The sequence below is a fragment of the Callorhinchus milii genome, unplaced genomic scaffold (assembly GCF_018977255.1).
Source record: "Callorhinchus milii isolate IMCB2004 unplaced genomic scaffold, IMCB_Cmil_1.0 Scaffold7, whole genome shotgun sequence".
NCBI lineage: Eukaryota > Metazoa > Chordata > Chondrichthyes > Chimaeriformes > Callorhinchidae > Callorhinchus > Callorhinchus milii.
Genome location: NW_024704748.1, coordinates 22,951,115 through 22,972,279, shown reverse-complemented (window position 1 = coordinate 22,972,279; position 21,165 = coordinate 22,951,115). Strand labels below are relative to the sequence as shown.

General features: G+C 38.8%; 1 protein-coding gene across 3 annotated transcripts in view; it reads left to right on the top strand.

Annotated features, from left to right (window-relative positions):
* ptprea (protein tyrosine phosphatase receptor type Ea) overlaps positions 1-21,165 on the top strand; it is a 95,485-nt gene that overhangs the window by 69,054 nt on the left and 5,266 nt on the right. For 2 of the 3 annotated variants that reach the window (XM_007896076.2, XM_007896084.2), the window contains 13 exons: positions 778-863; positions 6,344-6,431; positions 8,739-8,812; positions 11,532-11,668; positions 13,110-13,200; positions 14,545-14,621; positions 14,751-14,787; positions 15,043-15,140; positions 15,823-15,942; positions 16,485-16,651; positions 18,641-18,776; positions 19,246-19,395; positions 20,632-20,725. In XM_007896076.2, the coding sequence (XP_007894267.1) occupies positions 782-863; positions 6,344-6,431; positions 8,739-8,812; positions 11,532-11,668; positions 13,110-13,200; positions 14,545-14,621; positions 14,751-14,787; positions 15,043-15,140; positions 15,823-15,942; positions 16,485-16,651; positions 18,641-18,776; positions 19,246-19,395; positions 20,632-20,725 (1,351 nt within the window). In that variant the 5' untranslated portion in view covers positions 778-781. Of the gene's footprint in view, positions 1-777; positions 864-6,343; positions 6,432-8,049; positions 8,149-8,738; positions 8,813-11,531; positions 11,669-13,109; positions 13,201-14,544; positions 14,622-14,750; positions 14,788-15,042; positions 15,141-15,822; positions 15,943-16,484; positions 16,652-18,640; positions 18,777-19,245; positions 19,396-20,631; positions 20,726-21,165 lie in introns of those variants that run through there. The other variant, XM_007896088.2, reaches the window with a different exon arrangement.

Sequence of the window (21,165 nt, the reverse complement as noted above, 5' to 3'; positions counted from 1 at the left end):
TACATTTGCCAGTTTATTCTATTAACTTCAAAAGTAAAGTCCTGTAGCTCAGTGGTTAGAGCACTCACCTCGCAAGCAAGAGGATCTGGGCAGGGGATTCTCGGGCAGGGCGACATGTTGGGCAAGTTTCCTTACTCCACACGTCTGTTTACCTGGCAGTAAGTAGGAACCAGGTTGTTAGTTGATTGGTGGATCGATTTTCCTGAATAATAATTGCTTTTTTAAAAAAAAATGTGGTCACTGAATCTACGACTGTCTGTGGGACGCTGCTGTGTGTAATTGGCTGCAGTATTTTGCCCACAAAGTATACAGTCAATTTACTTTACAGTATATGCTGTGAAACGCTTTGAGACGTCTCGAAGACGTGATAATAATGTAATAAGTAATGATAATCTTTGTATTTGATATGGCCCGTTATCACACCTTCGAGAAGTCTCAAAGCGCTTCACAGAACATACTGCAAAATAAATTGACTGTATATTTTGTGGGTGAATCGCGGCAGCCAATTGTGCACAGCAGTGTCCCGCAAACAGTTGTGGATTGAGTCACCAATTTATTTTTATTTTGAAGGAATTATTACCCCCGGATAATGAAGGATGAGGTGTTATATCTAATGCAAAGATTATTATTATTATTATTATTTAAGTGCATATGTCTATATGAGTGGACAAAAATGTCTTATTTGGTTTAATTCATGTTATAATTGGGTTTTGAATACATCTTCAGTTGGACGTAAAATATGTAAAATAACCAATTTTCCATCTGTTCCTCTTGCAGTCCCATGATGAGTAATAAAACGAGTTATATATCAGCTATGACAAGATATCCAAACTCAACCAGTACCCCTAGTAGCTCTGGTGAAGGTAAATGATATGCATCTGTTCTCCTTTTATAGAACATTTATAAAATCACACTGAACTGTACCTCTCTGCCTCCACCCTTGACTCCAGGACCACTGCTGTCCTGACAGAATGTCTGTCAGACATCAAGTCCTGGATAAGAGCTAATTTTCTTCAGTTGAACGTCAACAAGACTGAGGCTCTCCTGATTGGCTCCCGTCAGCGCCTCCACACCTCAGGCGCTGACAGCATCACCATCCATGGTTGCACACTCCACCTCACTGAGCCAGTCCAGAACCTTGGCATCTTGTTTAACCCTCAACTATCCTTCCTACTCCACATCTGTGCCAGGACCCGCTCTGCCTTCCCCCACCTCCACAACATCACCCGGCTGTGCCACTGTCTCACACTGCAGGCCGCCGAGACCCTCATACACGGCTTCATAACATCCAGGCTTGACTACGCAACTTCCTCACTTGTCGGCCTCCCCAACGTCTCCCTCCATAGGCTACAGATCATCCAGAACTCTGCAGCCTGTGCCCTCTCCCGCACCAGGCTCCGTGATCCTATCACCCCCATCCTTGCCCGACTCCACTGACTTCCCATCACACAGAGGATACAGTTCAAGATCCTGGTCCTCACCTGCAAAGCCCTCCATGGAGTTGCTTCCCTCTACCCCTATGATCTCCTAACCCCCTATCAACCTGCCCGATCCCTCCGCTCAGCGGGTTCCAGCCTGCTTCACGTCACCTGCCTCGCTCGCTCCACCGTTGACGAGCGGGCCTTCAGTCATTCTGCCCCCATCGTCTGGAACTCCATTCCGCAGTAACTCCACCTCGCCCCCTCCCTTGCCTCCTTCAAGACCCATCTCAAGACCCTCCTCTTCGACCATGATTTCAATCACCCTTCTTCCCCCCAATGGCCCTCCACCCTCCCCAATCCCGAACTCCAGCTCGGGTCCGAAACACTGAATGTCCAGCACCTTGGGATGTCCTCCCAATGTGAAAGGCGCTATATACACGTAATTTGTTGTTGTTATTGGAGGTGATGTTATGTTCAAAGGTCAGTTAAAATCTGTTTGGTTAAGAAAATGTGGAGCAATTCCTGTTATACTTCACTGGTTCTGGTCTATAAAATGCAGGAAAATGATAGCCTCTGGCCCTACCTACAAAATATACAGTCAATTCACTTTACAGTATATTCCGTGAAGCTCTTTGAGTCATCTCGAAGATTTGATAAGGCACTATATCCAATGCAAGGATTGTTATTATTATCAGGTTGTCTCTGATGTCACTTATTGCTTCCGGGGCAAAAAGGCTGGTTTACTGCATGAGTGCAAGTGTCCCACCAGAATGACAACAAGGCCACGAGAACATACGTTAAAAGCAAATTAGTGCTTTGATGAAAGGCTTTTGATAGGGCATCCTGTAATGGGCTATTAAAGGGACTCTTGTCTCCTTGAGTTCTTTTAAGCACCTTGGGATGTCCTCCTGACATGAAAGGTGCAATACAAATGTATGTTGTTGTTGAGATCTTTTAATTCTTAATCAAACGCACAATTATCGAGTATCTAAAATATAGAAAATACTCAAGAATGCTTTCTTCATTGATGCATGTTTGATGTTTTAGAAATATAATAATCACACATTTCCTTTTGTTATCTGTTAAGAAATACTGCAAATTAGACCTTTTCTTTTAGCAGGTTGAGCGCAATAAGTGTTTGATTTGTACAATTGCCTCCTGATATCATGACTCGTGTTGTTGCATGGTGCTTTTAAACCAATGAAAAAAAGATCTGCCAAAGCATCATTATATACATGCAGCGTCCCTTTAACATCACCCTTTAACATTTAACATGTTCTGTTATATGACTTCAGTGGCTTGCTTCTCTTGAACTTCAAATCATTCAGTCCCGAGGGCTCTGTGAGGCATAAATTGACTTTTAAAGGAAAAATACCACTTCCACTGATGGACTCTGCAGCAAGCATTTGAGCTGGACAGACTTCCAATTTACTCTGAGAGTAAAACATTTACTGTTCTGCAGTCTATCTTATACGATTAGCGATGGCTGGATGGACAATACAGAGAACATCCAACTGTCGAAAAAAGATATCCTCTCAGTAACCTGACCTCACAAACCACCCCGATCAGATTGTTATAAAGGTTGTATCATGAGGGACTGGTGACAACCATCTCTGCAATTGGAATATATTACAACCTTGGAAAGAAAATACTTTATCCTCATCTCTCCCCAATTTTCTCTTTCTGCTTTCCCAGAAGTGGTGAGATATGGTTCCATAGTTCTTGGGTACCCTCCAATACTGAGATGCTTGTCCACTGACCTCAACTGGTTTATCAACAATGTGGTACTTGTCACAGTTGATAAATAATCATATCACATCACAATTTTTATTCCCGTTAGGATAAATTGATAAATGATTGTCAATTAAAATGATAAATGATTATCTGGAAAAGCACAACAGGTGCTATTTTACGCACCAGAACAAAGTTACATTAATATTGTATTAAATCCATTCAATCCAGTTCTCATACCAATATTGGGATTGTACTATATACTTACTATCCTAAACACAAATGGAATGGGACATATTTAAGGGGATGAGTGGTACTCTCCACCATCCAGTACCTTAGAATGTCCTCCCGACATGAAGGGCAATATACAAATGTAATTTTGTATTGAAACCCAACATGATCTCTGGCCTGAATGTCTTTAACCTTGCCCCACATTCCTTTCAGCTTCCTTGTCATGTTTCTGAACTCATCCATATTTTCTTTTTTATCAGATTTAGGGAAGATCAGTATTGTACTCTAACCTTGCAGTTATTTTGCAAAAATCCCCAAATACATGATTTCTATCATTTTATCAATAAAATATCGCACTCGCTCAAAACATTCACATTAATAATAATACTTGCATTTGATACAGGGCCTTATCACATGTTCAGGATGTCTCAAAGCGCTTCGCAGAATATACTGTAAAGTGAATTGACTGTATATTTTGTGGGCAAAAATTTATAAAATTCATTTTTCTAATTGTTCCTCAGTTAGAACACTGTGTTAAGCATTGTACAGTACCTTGTTCTTATTGTGTGCAGAGCACACATGATGCAGTGTGTGTGGTTGGAAGTGACGTTTGCATATTGACTTGTGGCCAGGTCTGGTGACTCATTCTAGTGCCAGATATATTTCTGGCTTTCCTGTTGTGTCAATGTCTGTATAACATTTATAAAGAAAAAAACAGTGCTTAAATGTTCAGATGATTTTTGAACCCCAAACTTTCACAAATGGTATAAAGTTGAAAGCAGTTACAATTTGCACAATTTGAATATTTCATTTCACCCTTTAATACTTAAGCAGGTGTATATTTGGCCCACAAAAATACAGTTGATTCACTTTACAGTACATTCTGTGAAGCGCTTTGAGACATCTCGAAGACATGATGAGGTGCTAGATCAAATGCAAAAATTATTATAAACAAGTCAAAATGTTTTTCATTCAAAATGCAACTTGAAAGGAGCCTGAAATCAATCAATTGTCAAGATACTGCACTCTACCATTAAGTGCTATGCGCTGATGTTTGCATCCAGAAATGGCATGTTTGCTAAGGTTAGGGTGGAGTGAGGGTAGGATTCCTACATTGCTCTGTAAGTGACAATTAAGGTAATTCACCATTTTATAAATTGCAAGAAGACATCTTATAGGTATAGCTAACTCACCACCTTTCGCCCACACAATATACAGTATATTCCATGAACCGCTTTGAGAGGTCTTGAAGAAGTGATAAAGTGCTATATCAAATGCAAGGATTATTATTCTTAATAACCTTTTTAAAATTTTACTGTACCATTCTACCTACTCTGGCTGTGGAGACTGTGTGAAACTGTTATGAGATTGTTATTGCAAAATAATTGGCTTTTAGGACTCAGAGAATGGTTTAGTTGGGTTTCTGCTTTTCCTCTGATGCAAATCTTAGAATTTAAGAGCCTGGTATATTGTGATATGCCTCTGCTCAAACCTCTAAAGTGGTAAACCACAGTCAACCTTTTCTAGAGGGAATGGAACTGAATTTTTTTTAAAAAAAGGCCATACCAAACGAATTGCCCCAAATCCATTTTCTCTGAAAAACTAATTACAAAAAATTCTGCATATACTTTTTATTTTAATATTCCAATTGGAGAATTTGCTTAATATTCAGCCCGTGGGAATTTTAAGAAAATTGGCAATCAAACATTCCTTATTGGAAATAATTTTCCCTCCAAAAAAAAACTTGTGTGTAGAAGGAGAAAAGGAAAGCAAACAATTAAAGAAAAAATCTTTTCTATCTAATACTCTTCTTATTCTTCCCTACGGAACTGAACACCTGGTTTGAGTACAGCGTAATCTCAGACATGAATGTAATCCTTTGCTTTTGATATCGCACCTTTATTGTCAGGAGGGTGTTTCTGAGCACTTTGTAGGATTTATCATAAAGCGTATTTGTAGGTGAATGTGGCAGCATGCAGGCGGATGCCACCGCAACAATACAGCACTTCCCCCAGTACTGTATTGGAGTGTCAGTCTAGATTGAGAGTTCAAAGTCTCAATGTGGGGCTGGAACCTACGACCTTCTGACTCAGTCACAAGAGTGCTACCAACTGAAACATTTTGTTGTTCCCAGCTACTGTTGGAACATAAAATAACCTGGATGAATAAATTGATCATCGACTGTGAGAGGCCACAGCATCACTTGCAGATCTTTGGGAAGCAAGTGAGATACAAGTAAATGGGTGAAAAGCCTTCGCTTTATTTATTTGTGGGGAGAAAAAAGACAAGGAATGGATAACGTGTAAAGATATAATTGTTAGACCCGTAGATCTTAAGTCCTTAATGAAAATAAACAAAGCCTGCACTGCTATAATAATAATAATCCTTGCATTTGGTATAGCGCCTTATCACGTCTTTGAGATGTCTTAAAGCGCTTCACAGAATATACTGTAAAGTGAATTGACTGTATCCTAAACTTTAACCACTGGTGTAACACAGGTGACCAATAGATGTCAATGTACAATCTCCTGTTATTTTCTGGACAACGGGAGTCTGTAATGTGTAAACGCATTCACCATTCTCTCAGTCCTCCACAGGGAGCTTCAGAACTGAAGCCCTTTGCTTAGCATGTATTCCTGTATCACAACAATCTGTGGATGCTTAACTGGCGTGTCTTAGCATGACACCTCATTTTCTGCTAAGCAGATACTTGAAGGTGGGCTGTGGGTTATGTAATCTCAGCAATAGTGTTTACCACAAGAGGCGACGGCCAAAACACTTGACCTACTCTTGCATTGCAGGAAAATGGAACAACCTGTTCCATTTGTGCTAACCACTAATGACAAAGACATGTTCCGTTTTACGAAGTAACTTAACAAAAATTCAGCCTAAAGACACAAATGAAATGTAAAGTATCTTTTCCTCCATTTCAAATTATTTAATTTCTTTTTTTAATACAGATCCAACAGAGACGGATCCATATATTCCTGTATACGTAATCTTGCCATTCGTGATTGGGATTTGTATTGCAATTGCAGTTTACTTCGGGTAAGGTTTCAGTCTATCTTACTTTTTTATGGCATTTAAAGTTATACCAGTTCAATCGGGCCTGCAGTCACCTCTTCTCTCCTTCCCTAATCAGTATCCGACTCTGTCTTTGTGAAGCAATCGGACCTTATCCTACGTAAAATAGGTACTTGAAAAGGAAGAATTTGCAAGGTTATGGGGAAAGAGCAGGTGAGTGGGACTGATTGGGTAGATCTTCCAAAGAGACAGCACAGGTATAATGGGCCGAATGGCCTCCTTCTGTGCTGTAATATTCTATGATACTTTGAAAATGTGCTATGTAAATGCGAGCTGTTGTTATTATAATACTCAAACTGCTGTGAAGGCAAATATTTATTTGCTGTCTTCTGCAAATCATTCTGAGACACCCTATATATGACCAATATTTTTAATACCTCTTTATGGACATCATTTGACACTGAGGCTCTTCAGTGTTTGCAAATTGAGTTCAAGCTGTGGAAAATTCCTCAAATTACAATATAATACAATTTACATTTATATTAGCGCCTTTCACGTCAGAAGGGCATCTCAAATTGCTTTTCATAGCTGGCTGGGCACCTGAGCCGAAATTATGGAAAATTATAACTACATAACCGAACACCGAATAAGATTAAGGTATTGTAACTCCAAGGCCCATTGGTCTGTTCATCGCAAGTACATTTCACTCCTTAGCTGCAATATAACTTAAAGGGCTTGAGCAAAAATCATGTCTTCGCTGTAATAGTGACCAACTCCGACTGTGTATCAGAGAAAAATCAATGAGATGGAAATGTACATATATTTTATGCATTTTGTACTAATTTGAAGTTTTATTAATTTGCTTCTAATGTTAATACCATATATTCCTGATAACTTGTCACTCTGAGGGCAAAGGGGCTCATTGACGAGTTATCCAGAGTGGTGAATTAGGCATATTGAATAAATACTACTAGATCTACATTTGCTGTATTTAGCAGGTTGGATTTTATTGATGGCTTCAATTCCTTGATTTTTCTGCCCTGTGTCCAGGAAAGTGGGTGATATTCTCTGCCTTCACCCTGAGCTAGGCACCACAGGAACCGGAAGGACTTTGCTCCCCTTCCCCCACTCCGCATCCCCCTCCCCACTCACCGTCTCTAGACATTAATGAGTCTGAAATTGACAATCTAGTGGCCTGCAGGACTCGAGTTGAATTGACCTAGTGGATCGCTTCACCTATTGGTACCCCAGTTCGCTTTGCCATTACACCTGCCTGATGCTGCAAAAACTAGTGGTTCATTTGTGGTTTTGTGGCTGGGTTCAAGGCACATTGAGTGAGCCATCAACCTTTTCCATTTGAATCGCGACCAATAATGTGTTTCTCTTACTTTGCATTCTTCTTGTAATGCAAATTCCTTGTGTATTGTGATTTTTCTTCTCTTTTTTTCTCTCTCCCCTCCCCCCTCCCTCCATTTACTCTCGCCCACACTGTTGTCCTGGGAAACAGAAGTAGTCGTGTTGCCCAGAGGAAGTTCACAGAACAAACCCTGAAAATAATCAGAGAGCAGATCAAAACTTTAACCAATAGATGGAGCAGTTCTCGAAGGAAGGTAGTTACAGAGCAGTAAAAACTCCTCCCCTGCTCCGTCTCCAACTTAAGCGTTTTCAATATTGGTACACTTGATAAGGACTAAGGACATTGAAACCTGAAGAATCGCCTAAACGTGACAACTATTTGCAGGCAGGAAGTTTTTTAAGTTGTTTTGACTCTGACAGCAGTATAGAGCTGGTCTTGTTTCACTGTGTTGGCTGCAATGGTTATGCAGTTGATTCTAGGTTACATTCTGGGTCTTGTTGTCTAGCTCACTTCAAATGCTTTCATTTCCTTTCCTGCAGGTACTGCCTTACCAGGCCTCTGGCCGCCAAAATTAACCATTTTCCATTTTAAACCATGCATGTTTCCTGGAATCAACTGTTTTTGTACGGATCAATTTCTGGGTGTAGCTACTACAGTAGTTAGCTAAGTTGATTTTTGTAGAAATTACATTTAACTACTTCCTGAAAGAAATGCTTCTGTTTTGTAGCCTTGCTTCAAAAACGTGTCACTGTAATTCATGTTCCCGAGTTCCATCAATCGGTTTGAGTTTTAACTTGTTCGTTGTGGAATTTAAAGCCTGTCGTAGAAAGTAATTTATGTTCTTGTATCATCACAATTTTACAGTTAAATGTGTGGCAACGCAAATGTTTGATATGAAACTATCTAAGAATGGGAATATTTTGGCATCTGTGACCTGCACTATATTTATTTCTGGATTTTTTTTTTAAAAAAAGGTTGAGAAGAAAGAAAAAGGACTCGGTCAGTCTTGGTGAGAAGAAGATGCCAAATGGTATTATAGAAGAACAAGGTAATTTGAGTCTGTCCGTAGCAGTTCGTATTCTCAGCAATATTGTGCGACCTTTATACTGGACGTCTTGCTTTAATCTGATGTGAAAATAGTGTTGAGATGTTCTAACCTGAATCTTGATGGCCTTATGGCTAAAAGCTCCAACTGCTGATTGCTAGGTTCTATAGATTGGAAGACTGCAAATCCCTATTTAAGTGCTGAACTAGTTGATCTCAAGCAGCACTAGAAGTTTCCTCAGTGCCCCTGATCTTGGAAGAGGAAAATCAGCTAAGACACAGAATGAAAACTGTTTTGGACACAAAGTTAATCTGTGGACGCCATTTAGAGAGTACTTGAGAAATGAAATTGATTTTGTGTGCCAGCAGTATAAAAGCAAACACTGTAGCAATGATTCTAAATCTGCTCTCTCCACTCACGGCCCTCCACTAAACGCATTCTACCAATCATGGTAACTCATATCATTTTATAAATTGGAAATATAAACAGTTTTGTAGAATCCAGTAATTGATTCAAACTTGTTTGTTGCAAGAGGAAGTAGGAATCTGCCTTTCAGGTTGTTTAGATCTCAAACCAAAACGATATCTCAACACGTTCGGCACTATTAAAGTATTTCATTTGTTTTAACATTGGTAAAGAAAGCTAACACTGTCTTGATAGAAGATATGTAATGAGGATACATTTTATATCCCCCGACTGTACATATAGGCGAGTATCTTAACTGACCTCCTTGAATCTATAATCACAAAGTGCAGCCGCTGGAACAACTTTATACTGAGTCTCATGAGCATCAGCAACAAATAATAATAATAATAATAATCCTTGCATTTGATATAGCGCTTTTCACGTCGGGAGGACGTCCCAAATGACTTATTGTCAGCATTAGAATATGAGTATCATTTCAATCATATCCCACTACCATATCTCTCAGCTTCTTGGGATGTCCTCTCAACGTGTCCAGCGTGGAGGGCGCTACATAAATCCAAGTTGTTGTTGAAATGCGCTCTATAAATGTAATTTTGTTCTCGTGTATTTTTTGATACCAAATTTTGTGATAGGAATTAGAGGCACATACCTTCACTTTACACACATGATTGTGTGAACTACACACACATGCCCCTTAGACTTTTTTTTCACCTACAAGGCAACCATGGAAATAAGGTTGCGATTTATAATTCCAATTTTACAGTGTGGTGTTCCAGCATTCAGGATCGTTTTACTACTCTGTTACATTAGAGGCTTGTGTCAAAAATTGATCTTTTTAATGAAAAAAGGTTCTTAAATCATATCTGAACTAATCAAAACTCCTTTCTTTTTCCTTCATTGTTCTGTCTCCTGGGAGAGATAACAAAAGACTTATTTCCACCACCCGAAGTGCAGATTAATTCTTTATGTTCTTGAAAAGTAATGATCTTATTAAATTATGAATTCTGTGAAGGTCCAAGGTTCACTTTTAAGATTTAATAGCAATTAGACATTGCTCGGAAGGAACTCCGTAGGCATTTGGAGACTTTATTTGACTCTACCTCTGATTGTTGCTCAAGTGCATTTATTCAGAGGCAGTCAGACAGAGCGATCTGGCTGCAACAATTATATTTCAAGGGAACTTTCCACTCTTTTCAAATTTTATTATGTAGTTTCTTTCCCAAGTCATAACCTCCTCAGACCACCCACCAGCTTCTAACTAGACATCGATACAATACCAAATTACATTTGTAGAGGGCCTTTCACGTCGGGAGGATGTCCCAAGGCGCTGGACAGTCAGGGATTTGGATCCGAGCAGGGGGTTTGGGATCAGGGAAGGTTGAAGGTAGGAAGGTAGCTGAAGGTGTGGTCAAAGATAGTGCTGCCTATGGCACCTTAGGGTTTATCACTGGGAGGTGTATACAAACTGCTTTGGATGGTTTGCTGAGCTTTTTAATTTTTTCTACTCTTTCCCCGCTCAACCTCTACTTTTCTCCTCCTCCTTTTGCCCCCTTCCCGTCCCACTCCTTTTCACCAGTTGGATAATCACCACTGAGAAGAATTACTAGTTGTCTAGCATAGTTTTAGAAGAGGCAATCCTCAGAAACCAACAATGCAGTTTCAGTATTATTTACCTACTTAGACATTCCCACAAGCGAAAAAAAAATGCCACAATTTAAAAACACCCGTACACGCAAGTAAATGGCAGATGCCAGGCAACAGCAGCCTCAGGCTGGTTAGAAAACCAGTTCTCACATAGTTTGTAGGTCAATGAAGCACAAGTCGTGTGCACATGTAGTAACAAGAATCCACTGATGACAACAGTTACACCAATCATTGCACCGTTGCTTTTGACTGCGCTCTTTCTTGTGAGTTGCATTTTTCTCGTGTTTGATATCAAACTGTGGTTCTGTAAAAGATTAAGCTTGCCTGCTGAAACCGAGCTTGAAATCAACAAGATCAAATGCGTGGCCAACAGATAAAAATGTCATGCTGAGTACTGTGCGTTTAAGCATTACAGTTTTGGATTGAAGAATTATGTTTAGCAGGAATTGATGAAAAGTGATCTGGTATCGTAGAATCCTCAGTTTATAACAAGTAAGGATGTTTCTTCAGTATCATTGTGTGCGTGTGATTAATTGTATTATCTTGGATTCAGCTTATGGTAAAAGGTAAAATAACACGGTATTGTACCATGATAATGTGTTTTGTCTGTTGGCTTTAACTAAACTCTTAAAGTTTTTTTTGGGTTAAACAGAACAGCAGACAGTGATGCTTCTCAGTAGATCCCCCACAGTTTCGAAGAAATACTCTCCCATTCCAGTACCAAGTTTGGAACATGAAGTCAGGAAACGGTCAGCTGATGAGGGCAAGCTATTTCGGGAGGAGTTCAATGTAAGTTTTTGACTTTTCTTTGCAAAGTGTCAATAGTTGCATTGTTGATTACGTTAGAATATATTGGAATATACAGCACAGAAACAGGCCAGTCGGCCCAACTGGTCTATGTCAGTGTTTATGCTCCACATGAGCTTCCTCCTGCCCTTCCTCAACTAAGCCTTCAAGCGTAAGTATAGAGGGCTGCCTTTTTCTGTTAAAAGATGTGCGGCAGCAATAAAGAGAGCAAACAAGGTCCTGGAACGAAACGATAGATCCTGACGCAGAAATTGATACTGAACTTGTACTGAGCACGAGTGCAGCCCCTTGTGGCATACTGTACACTGTACACAATTCTGGTTGTTTTATTACAGCAGGGATATCTTGGCATTGGAAAGAACAGAAGAAAGGGAAACTAAATTGACAGGTGGAATTCAGTACCAGTGCTATCAAAGGCCAGGATGTCAGAAATGCGGAATTAAAACAATTATTTGGCAAATAAATCAATTTAGGTTTGGGAGAGATAGAGAAGTTCTTTTTAATATCTATCAGGTGGTCTGTTTTTAATCCTGTAAATTTATAAATTCTTAGATTATTTTTATTAGAATTGTATACATTTCTGTCTGGGTCAATCTTACTTCCTAAAGTAATCCATTTTTTAAATGTATGTAATATGAATTGATATTTAGTCTTTAAATATAGACTTGAACCAAATGAGGTTAATTTTCCCTTAAGACTTATTCCACTTACAAAATATTGGTAGGTAGATGAAGGGTACATGTTGAATATTTGGCAACATTTAAACAAGTGTGTAAGTGGGTTCTCTTTTTCACTGTAAGATTTTAGTCATTCTAAATCTTATACTGATAAAACGAAGTATCTGTCTGCGCTTCAAGAAGGATCTCAATGACTGATTGATGTAGAGACATGATTTATACTTCATCGGAAAGGTCTTGCAACTGGGAGTGACATGGGCATATTTTTTTCTGGGTATCTCTTATCGTTCACGAGTTATTTTCATTTTGGCGTTTTTTGCTACAGTTACACCTGGTGGCCATCGAGTCAAAGTGGCGCTGTGGCATCGTACGTCACAGAGCACCTACGTATGTACGCACACGCTGCAGTGCCACCTGGTGGCCGCGCTGGCCGACCGCGATGCTGTGGCATCCTGCGGCACAGAGCGCGCACGTAGCCAAGCGGCGGGAACATTAAAGAACACAGACGAAGCTAAGCCGCGGCAACAACAACAAAATTAGATATTTTTAAAGCACAAAGTCCTCCCAAAAGGAGTCCTCCCATAGGAGTCCTCCCGGATGCGTATAGATAAAGGTGAAATGTCTGTCTGTCTACATTCCATATTGGATCCTTTGGTTGCAAGCGTAGCTGCAGTGGGTACAGCTAGTGTCTAATCAAATACGGCAGTGTTGCTGTACATGTCTGACGTACGTCTGTTCTGCCACAGTCTTTACCAACTGGAATTCCCGAAGCATGTTGTGAAGCAGCAAACAGGGAAGAGAACAAAGTTAAAAATCGATATCCCAACATCCTACCAGGTCAGTGTTCTTTAAGTCATCCATTCAGAATCTCATCTCCCCTGTTAACTTTCAGGGTCATTTGACAATCTGTTTGATTTCACCAAATGGTCCTCTTCAAAAGAGAGTGGAAGTTTGTGGAATGAGTACCCTGGCGGTAAAGTTGTGTAATAAATGGATTTGCGTTATATCACATTGTGTTGATCGTATTATTTTAATGGTGCGTTACAATGTTTTACTGTGCAAATACAAATGACGGGGCAGATAATTGGGTATCTTTTATTCTGATGTAATACTGCAATTAAGGTCAAATAGCATCAAAGTGTGACCCTTCTTTCCTGAGTAAGTAGGGTACTGTACAGTAATATCTTGCCAATGTTTGTGGATGGAGTAATTACAGTGTGGCTCCTGGTAATGCATAGAGGTCTGCAATGTTATTACTCGTGTAAACATTAGACTGTAGACATGAAGCTGTGCTGAGGAATAGGTCAGTTCACTACCTTTCACTTCTTGTTGTGTTTGATATGTTTGACGCCTGTTGTCGTCTATCCCTCAGACCTATGGCAAGATAGGGCAGACTGACCGATCAGATAAAAAAATCACAAAGTCTAATATTATTTTATGACTGCTGTGTAGGATTTATGCTGCAAGTTTCATCTGTTCCATTTCTAACAGATTTGCTCTGGAATACACAGTATGGTGCAAAAATATTAAAACCATGATACAGCTGTTAAATATTTGCTGAACAAGAATATTAAATCTGCTGCATCATATGATTTCCCCTTGTGGACTGGAAATGAGGAGATATTGCACCACAATATGTCTAGCGCTCAGTGAAATGACTTGAATGCATTACCTCACATGTTGTCCTGCTTTCATTGATGAGGCACTGACATTGTAGTCTTTTACAACTCACTTGCTCTGGTCAAGAAATTTGAATACAAGGTCCTTACTTGCAGCACACATTAGCAGCAACTAGAATTCACGACAGTCGTGTCTTGTCCTTTCAAGCTAAACCCTTTCCACATCCATTGGTTTGAAGGAGTGGTATGTCAGCTACCCTCGTGTGCTTCTTTAGATCAAACATCAGGTACACTGGGGTCAGATACCATGTTTCGTAACCAGATTCCTGTGTAAGAAATTCCTTGTTAAGTCATTCAGACCGCCTGCAGGAATCATGCTCTGAAAGTAGATAATGTTGTGTAATCATAAGTCCTATTTTCCATAACTTAAGGAATCCTGTTGCAGTTCTACATTTTAGATCCAATGTTATCTTATATTATGAAACTATAGTAATAGGTTTATGTTGGTATATTTAGCTAATTCATTCCAGTTGAGTTTGGTCACGTCTAAACTTTCTTTCAGGTGACAATTCCAGAGTGGCTTTGACATCTATGGATGGGATAGCAGGCTCTGATTACATCAATGCCTCATATGTTGATGTAGGTGCTCATTCATTTTACTGAACTACTTGTAATTCATTTAATCAGCATTTTGGCTAACACTTTTAAAAAAAAGTAATGTAATGTGGTCAGCCTGTAGATTGAATGCTGATTTTTTTCCTCCCTTAGGGTTATAAAGTGAAGAATAAATTCATAGCAGCTCAAGGTAACTCATTTTCATATTTAAGATCCAATTTTGCCGTAATGCTCAACTTTTGAAAACTGTAATTGAAAATTAAGCCTCTTTTGGAATTCTTTTTAATTCTTGATTAAATTGGATTTTATATGACTGTTATGGTCCCGATTGATACGACTTATGTGAGTTTTACTGTGGTAAAAAATAATATACAGAACAAGGATTTTTTTGCTTAAATTTTATAATATCTTCTGAGCAGGTTATTCATATCTTCATCTTTAATAGGCCCCAAACAAGAGACTGTTTCAGACTTCTGGAGAATGATCTGGGAACAGAAGTCGTCAACCATTGTTATGCTAACAAATTTGAAAGAAAAAAAGGAGGTGAATATATCAATCATAGAAAAACTGTGTTCTCCAAAATAGGACAAATATCTGCTGCTTTTATACCTTGTTGTTGAGATAATTTTTGTGATCAGGTTCATTTCCCCAGATAACAGTTTTAAAATGTATTCCTAAGTGAAACTGATATTTCTAATTTGCCAACTTGCCTGATTTCCCGATGAATCTCAGCAGAATTAGCTTTGTGATTCTCTTTCAGTTGCGGATTAGTTGGAGTTTGGTGTAGTTGTGTTAGGAACATTATGAAACCGTAAATGGAGTGAGTCAGTGTAGTATCTGGTACACCATTTTATCCTCCGGATCACTAACGCATTTTAGCAATAAGAAATACAATTTAACTCAAAGTTCAGAATATTTCCAAGAAACTTTGGAAATAGTGCTGTACTGATACAGAAATGTTTTATTTTCATATGGTCACAAAGGAACATACAGTGATAGAATATTTAAATGACAACTGCAGGTTACGATGAATAAGCTAGAAAAAATTACTTTAGTTTAGCAACTAGAAAGAACAATAATGGTAGAAATAAAACAAGCAAGATATCCTTCTGCCTGTATTTTTCTATATTCATTGAACATGTTTTGCTCCGAAATAAACATTTTAGAATGGGTTTGCACCTTTTAATAATAGGCCTATCAATTAAATGCATGCCTATTCCCACAGGAAAAGTGTTTTAAATACTGGCCTGACCAGGGTTTATGGTCATATGGAACAATTCGTGTTTCAGTGGAAGACGTCACAGTGCTTGTGGATTATACCATCCGCAAATTCAGCATACAGAATGTAAGTATTATCTGTTTTTACCACCGTTCTGAAAACCAGAATAATTTCAAATGAATAAGCATTCAGTTATAACTTGTTGCAAATCATTTTATTTTCAATTATCTTTATTTGTAGGGATTTTAACACACATGTTATTTTCTGCATGCGGCAGTGGCATGATCTTCAGAAATAAATGTCTAATTGCCTTATTACAGATAGACAGACAGATGGATAGATACTAGCAAGGGAGATTTTTTTTCTTGGTTTAGAATAGTGTATTTTTAAAGCATTGAGCTTCTTTGGCAGATTAGACGTAGTATGGAGCAAAGTATCAATCTTATTCGCAATTGTGTTTAGTGCTCATTTCTTCAGAATTTTTGACAACAACATTGACAGTAGACGCAGATACGCAACAACATTTTACCAAGGTAACGGTTTAATGACAAAAAAAACTTTATGTGCTGTTAGGTTTGCTGCTATTTTGACATTGCAAATGGAGGGTAACGTGATGTTTTTGTTATGTTCATTTGGATGTTTATTCTGCTGTGATTTCCTTGCATTAGGTACAGCAAACGGGTGGTCCCAAGGCCCCAAGATTCATCACACAACTGCACTTCACAAGCTGGCCTGATTTTGGTGTACCATTCGCACCCGTCGGTATGCTCAAATTTCTTAAGAAGGTCAAAACAGTCAATCCTTCCTTTTCGGGACCCATTGTTGTTCACTGCAGGTATTATTCGCTTTGCCTTTACATCATTTTGCAACAACATACTTCACATTTAATATGCATTGTATATCCTGGATTGCACACCTTTTTGACTCACCATTATATAGCAATACAATGGAATTTCACAATAAGTAGTGCACTGAATGATAGAAAGACTATCTTAGATACAAATTTGAATGTTAGAGAGGGAGGGTGTGTGAGGTGGAGGGATTTTAGAAACGAGCTCCAAAGAGTGGAGGCAAAGTGGCTGAAGGCTCACCCCCCCACGATGAAACGGCAGGGCTCGAGAAATGGGAATGACCAGAGGGAATGACCAGGAGAACAGGGTCGCAAAGGTAGTGTGAGGCATGGCCGTGCAGGTGTTTGAAGATGAAGGCGAGGATATTAAAGTCAATCTTTGCGGAGCCTGGTGCGGGAGAGAATATGGGCTGCAGTTCTGAATGATCTGGAGTTTGATTAGAGACAGGTGAGGAGGCTAGCAAGCAGGGCTTTAGAAAAGTCGATTCTGAAGGAGATGATGCTTCCCTTTTAACACATAGAAAAGAATCTCAAGAATTTTTAACTTTCTATTATATTCAAGTGCCTCTGGACATCATCAGTTCTTATTTGTTATCTATATAGAAGAGATGGCCATAAGACAACAATTAATTTAAGCAATTCTATGGACTTCTTCTGCAATAGCAAAGCTCAAGCAGCTGCTAAAACTAACCAGACCTTTGAATTATCGGCTTCATCTCATTGTGAAAACATTTTAGCCACAGACATCCTGTTGCTAAAGGTGTTTTATTCATCTCGCTTCATTCACCTGGTGTCTCTTTTGCATTTTTAACTTTAATAACTTTTCAGAATTGTTTTAAATTGTCTTTCAAACAAAATTGAATAGTAAACCTTAACTTCGACTCTTTTAAAATCATCATTCTCCACACTCTTCAGCATTTGCCATTAGCATTGCTTCCACTTCATTCTTTCATTGATCAGACAGGTTGACCATTAATGCAGAATCCTGCATTCCTAATAACCGTGAATCACTTATCAATCAATCTATGTGCATCCCTGAGTGTTTCAGTCATTCAGGTTAGTTCCAAAACCTTTTCCACATCTCCAAAACGAATTCCAACACTGGAATTTGTTTCCTAATCTCCAACCATTTCAGACTAATGTTTCCCATCTGCCTCTTGCATGATACTGTGCGACATGTTACGATGTAGGCCAGACCATCTTTTTCTCAAATGTTTATCATGTCCAGAAATTAATTTAAATAATGAAATAACCTTATAAATGCAGAAATGTTAATGTAGTGCCACGGAAGTTACAAAGCTCTATAAACCCGTGGCTGGTTAGTGCAGCACCTTTGCGTAACAATTCACTGCAAAATTAGGGTATTGGACACGGTTGAGTACCTCTGATTCTCATGCACTTTGAGTCACAACTTCAAGTTTGAAGTTGTGGTGGGTAGAGAAGTCATTATTTACCAAACAACAACAAAAATTCCATTTAAATAGTACCTTTTATATCAGAAAGACGTCTCAAAGCACTTCACGATGCTATATATTTCTGCATTAACTAACGACTAGTTTCTGGGGTTTTGCAAGACCCGTAGAATCAGATTACGAAAAGTAGTGTGGTATGTTCTCAATTCGCCCATATTTCAGCCACAAAATACTTTGTCAATCCATTTTACAATATATCCTGTGAAGCAATTTGTGATGTTGCGATGACATAATAAGGCAATATATCACACGCAAGGATTACTATTAATTTTGGCTCCTGTCTTTACAAAACTGGCCAATGCTTCAATCTAACCTGCTATCTCCTAACCCTGAATAGACAATGACAGTGATCTGGGAATATATACCTAACGTGAGAAAGCTAGGTATTAATGTGCGGTCACAAAAACATGGAAAGAGAAGAGAATGAGCTGAATGATTTTAACATTTTTTTGAAATTACGTATATGAACATATATAAACCTAATTCTCTTTTTAAATCACAGTGCTGGAGTCGGCAGAACAGGAACATTTATAGTTATAGATGCCATGATTGATATGATGCAAGAAGAACAAAAAGTGGATGTCTTTGGTTTCGTGTCAAGAATTCGCAAACAGCGCTCACACCTAGTGCAGACTGATGTAAGTAATATCTTGTTTACAACACAGGGGTTTTCTACAAAACTAAATACTGCTTCTTAATGGAAATCATTGTAACTGTGTCAGACTTGCCATTGGCATACTACACAAGTATTTTGCTAATACCAGCACTGTGTGGGCTTATGACAAATGCCAGTTTAAAGATAATAATCCTTGCATTTCATTTTTCATTTGATCACGTCTTCGAGGCGTCACAAAGCGCTTCACAAAATATACTGTTAAATGAATTGACTGAATATTTTGTGGGTGAATCGCGACAGCCAATTGCGCACAGCAGTGTCCCACAAACAGTTGTGGATTGATTGAGTTTAATCCTGAACCTCGGTTGGTTTGTTTCTCTGCAATAATTCTCTGTTTTCATAATGGAGTCTGTGAATAATGCCTGGTATCTCACATGACATTCCATGTACAGGAACGTATATGGTTTTATTTACATTGCTTTCCCTTGCAGATGCAGTACTCCTTCATTTACCAAGCTCTGCTTGAACATTTCTTATATGGTGATACAGAGCTGGATGTAAGTTCTTTGGAGAAGCACATACAGAAGCTGCACAGTAGAAGTGATAACAGTGATATCACAGGCCTAGAGGAAGAATTTAATGTAAGTACCTTAAGCTTATTGTGCTAAAGCTGGCACAACAATATGCCTTCAACCACAACATTTATTGTTTGTACCATAATTTATGGCTGCGAAATTGCCAATGACAATACTATGCTCAGATTTTTTTTTAGAATATCGTGTGCCAAGTGTGAGGCTTTGAGTGTAGATTAAGTAAATAAATCCAATGTTTTGCTTAGAAGTAGCTTTCCTTCCTTTGGTACAGTACTGAGTAGTATTTTGTCCTGTAGTTGTACAACTACACCAAATCCAGCTAAAAAACAAGGATTTGATTAGGTGAACAGTGTTAAACAATGTAAATTAAATGAACTAGTGATTCTTTGTGTGTAAAAGTGCCAACAACATCAACAACAAAATTACATTTGGAAAGTGCTTTTCATGTCAGGAGGACGTCCCAAGGCGCTGAACAATCAGGGACCAGAATCCGAGCATGGTGGGGGCAGGATTGGGATGAGGGAGGGCAGAGACGTAGGAGGGCAGCTGTAAGCACGGTCGAAAAGAAAGGTCTTGTGTCATGGCTTGAAGGAGGCAAGGGAGGGAGCAAAAGTAAATGTAGTGTGTAGATTTCTTTGAGTAAATGTTTGAGACACACAAAATGAGGGGGATTTCTGAGTTTAACCTCAAGCCAAACTAAGGCTATGGAATTGCATACGCATTCCTGAGAGGCAGAAAATGTGGTCCAAACTGTGTGTGTATGTGTGTGTGTATGTATATATATGTATATGTGTGTCTGTGTGTATAGCTGTATGACCAGAATGTAAATCAAATGTGAAGATATGCATCTTCTACTTTATACCGCTCTCAGTACTTGCTAAACTGAAATCCTTAGCTACGTTCCCAAAAAAGGCTAACGTTTCTACTTTAACCTTTCAAGCTGTTAAGCCCTCGGAGACTCTAGCCACATGAAGGGTGCTGTATAAATGCAAGTTGTTGTTGTTGGTCCATGAACATTACACATTGTCTGCACTATTCAAGGGAGAAAAAACAGTCTTGGGTCTCACCTTCTTATCCCTAGTTTTCTTTGTTTCAGTTTGTGCATAGCTGAACAAAATGGGGGCAAAAAAAGTCTTCCACGGTTTTTTTAAAAAAAACGATATATTGTTTATTTAGCTTCATTTGAACTTCATTTATTTAGAGCTGAGCTTTTGTCATATCTCAAAGGTTTTTTTTTTAAAGTTAATTTTCCCAAACAATTTTCTTCTATGTTATTACCTACAGAAACTTACTACTGTGCGAATAAGAAAGGATCACATGAGAACGGGGAATAAGCCAATAAACCTGAAAAAGGCCCGAGTTCTTCAGATTATTCCTTGTAAGATATCTATATCTATCTATATATATATTATATATATAAAAGCTACTATGTTTATTCATTCAGACTCCACATACATTGCATCACCTGATCCCAAGGAGAGAGTGGGAAAATTTGCAAGAGTATGGGCATTTTGCTGCCCACTCTGTCATTTAGGCAATGGTACATGGCCAACTTAAACTCAGGTGCAAAGTTTTATAGCTGATTGAGTTTGCCATCACTAATGCAATTCTGAAGTTCTTGAAGAGCTGCTTATCTTTGTTTCCCTGGATGCTGAACGAGAGGGAGATTATCAGGAATTTGGGAGCGTGTTTCAAGTGGTGTTAGGAAGTGCATTAAATCACCATCTGCGATTATTGTCTCTTGAGAATAAAGCTTAGAATTTTGAAAAATCATATCCAATTCATTTAGGCAAATGTTATATTAAGTAGGTGACTACC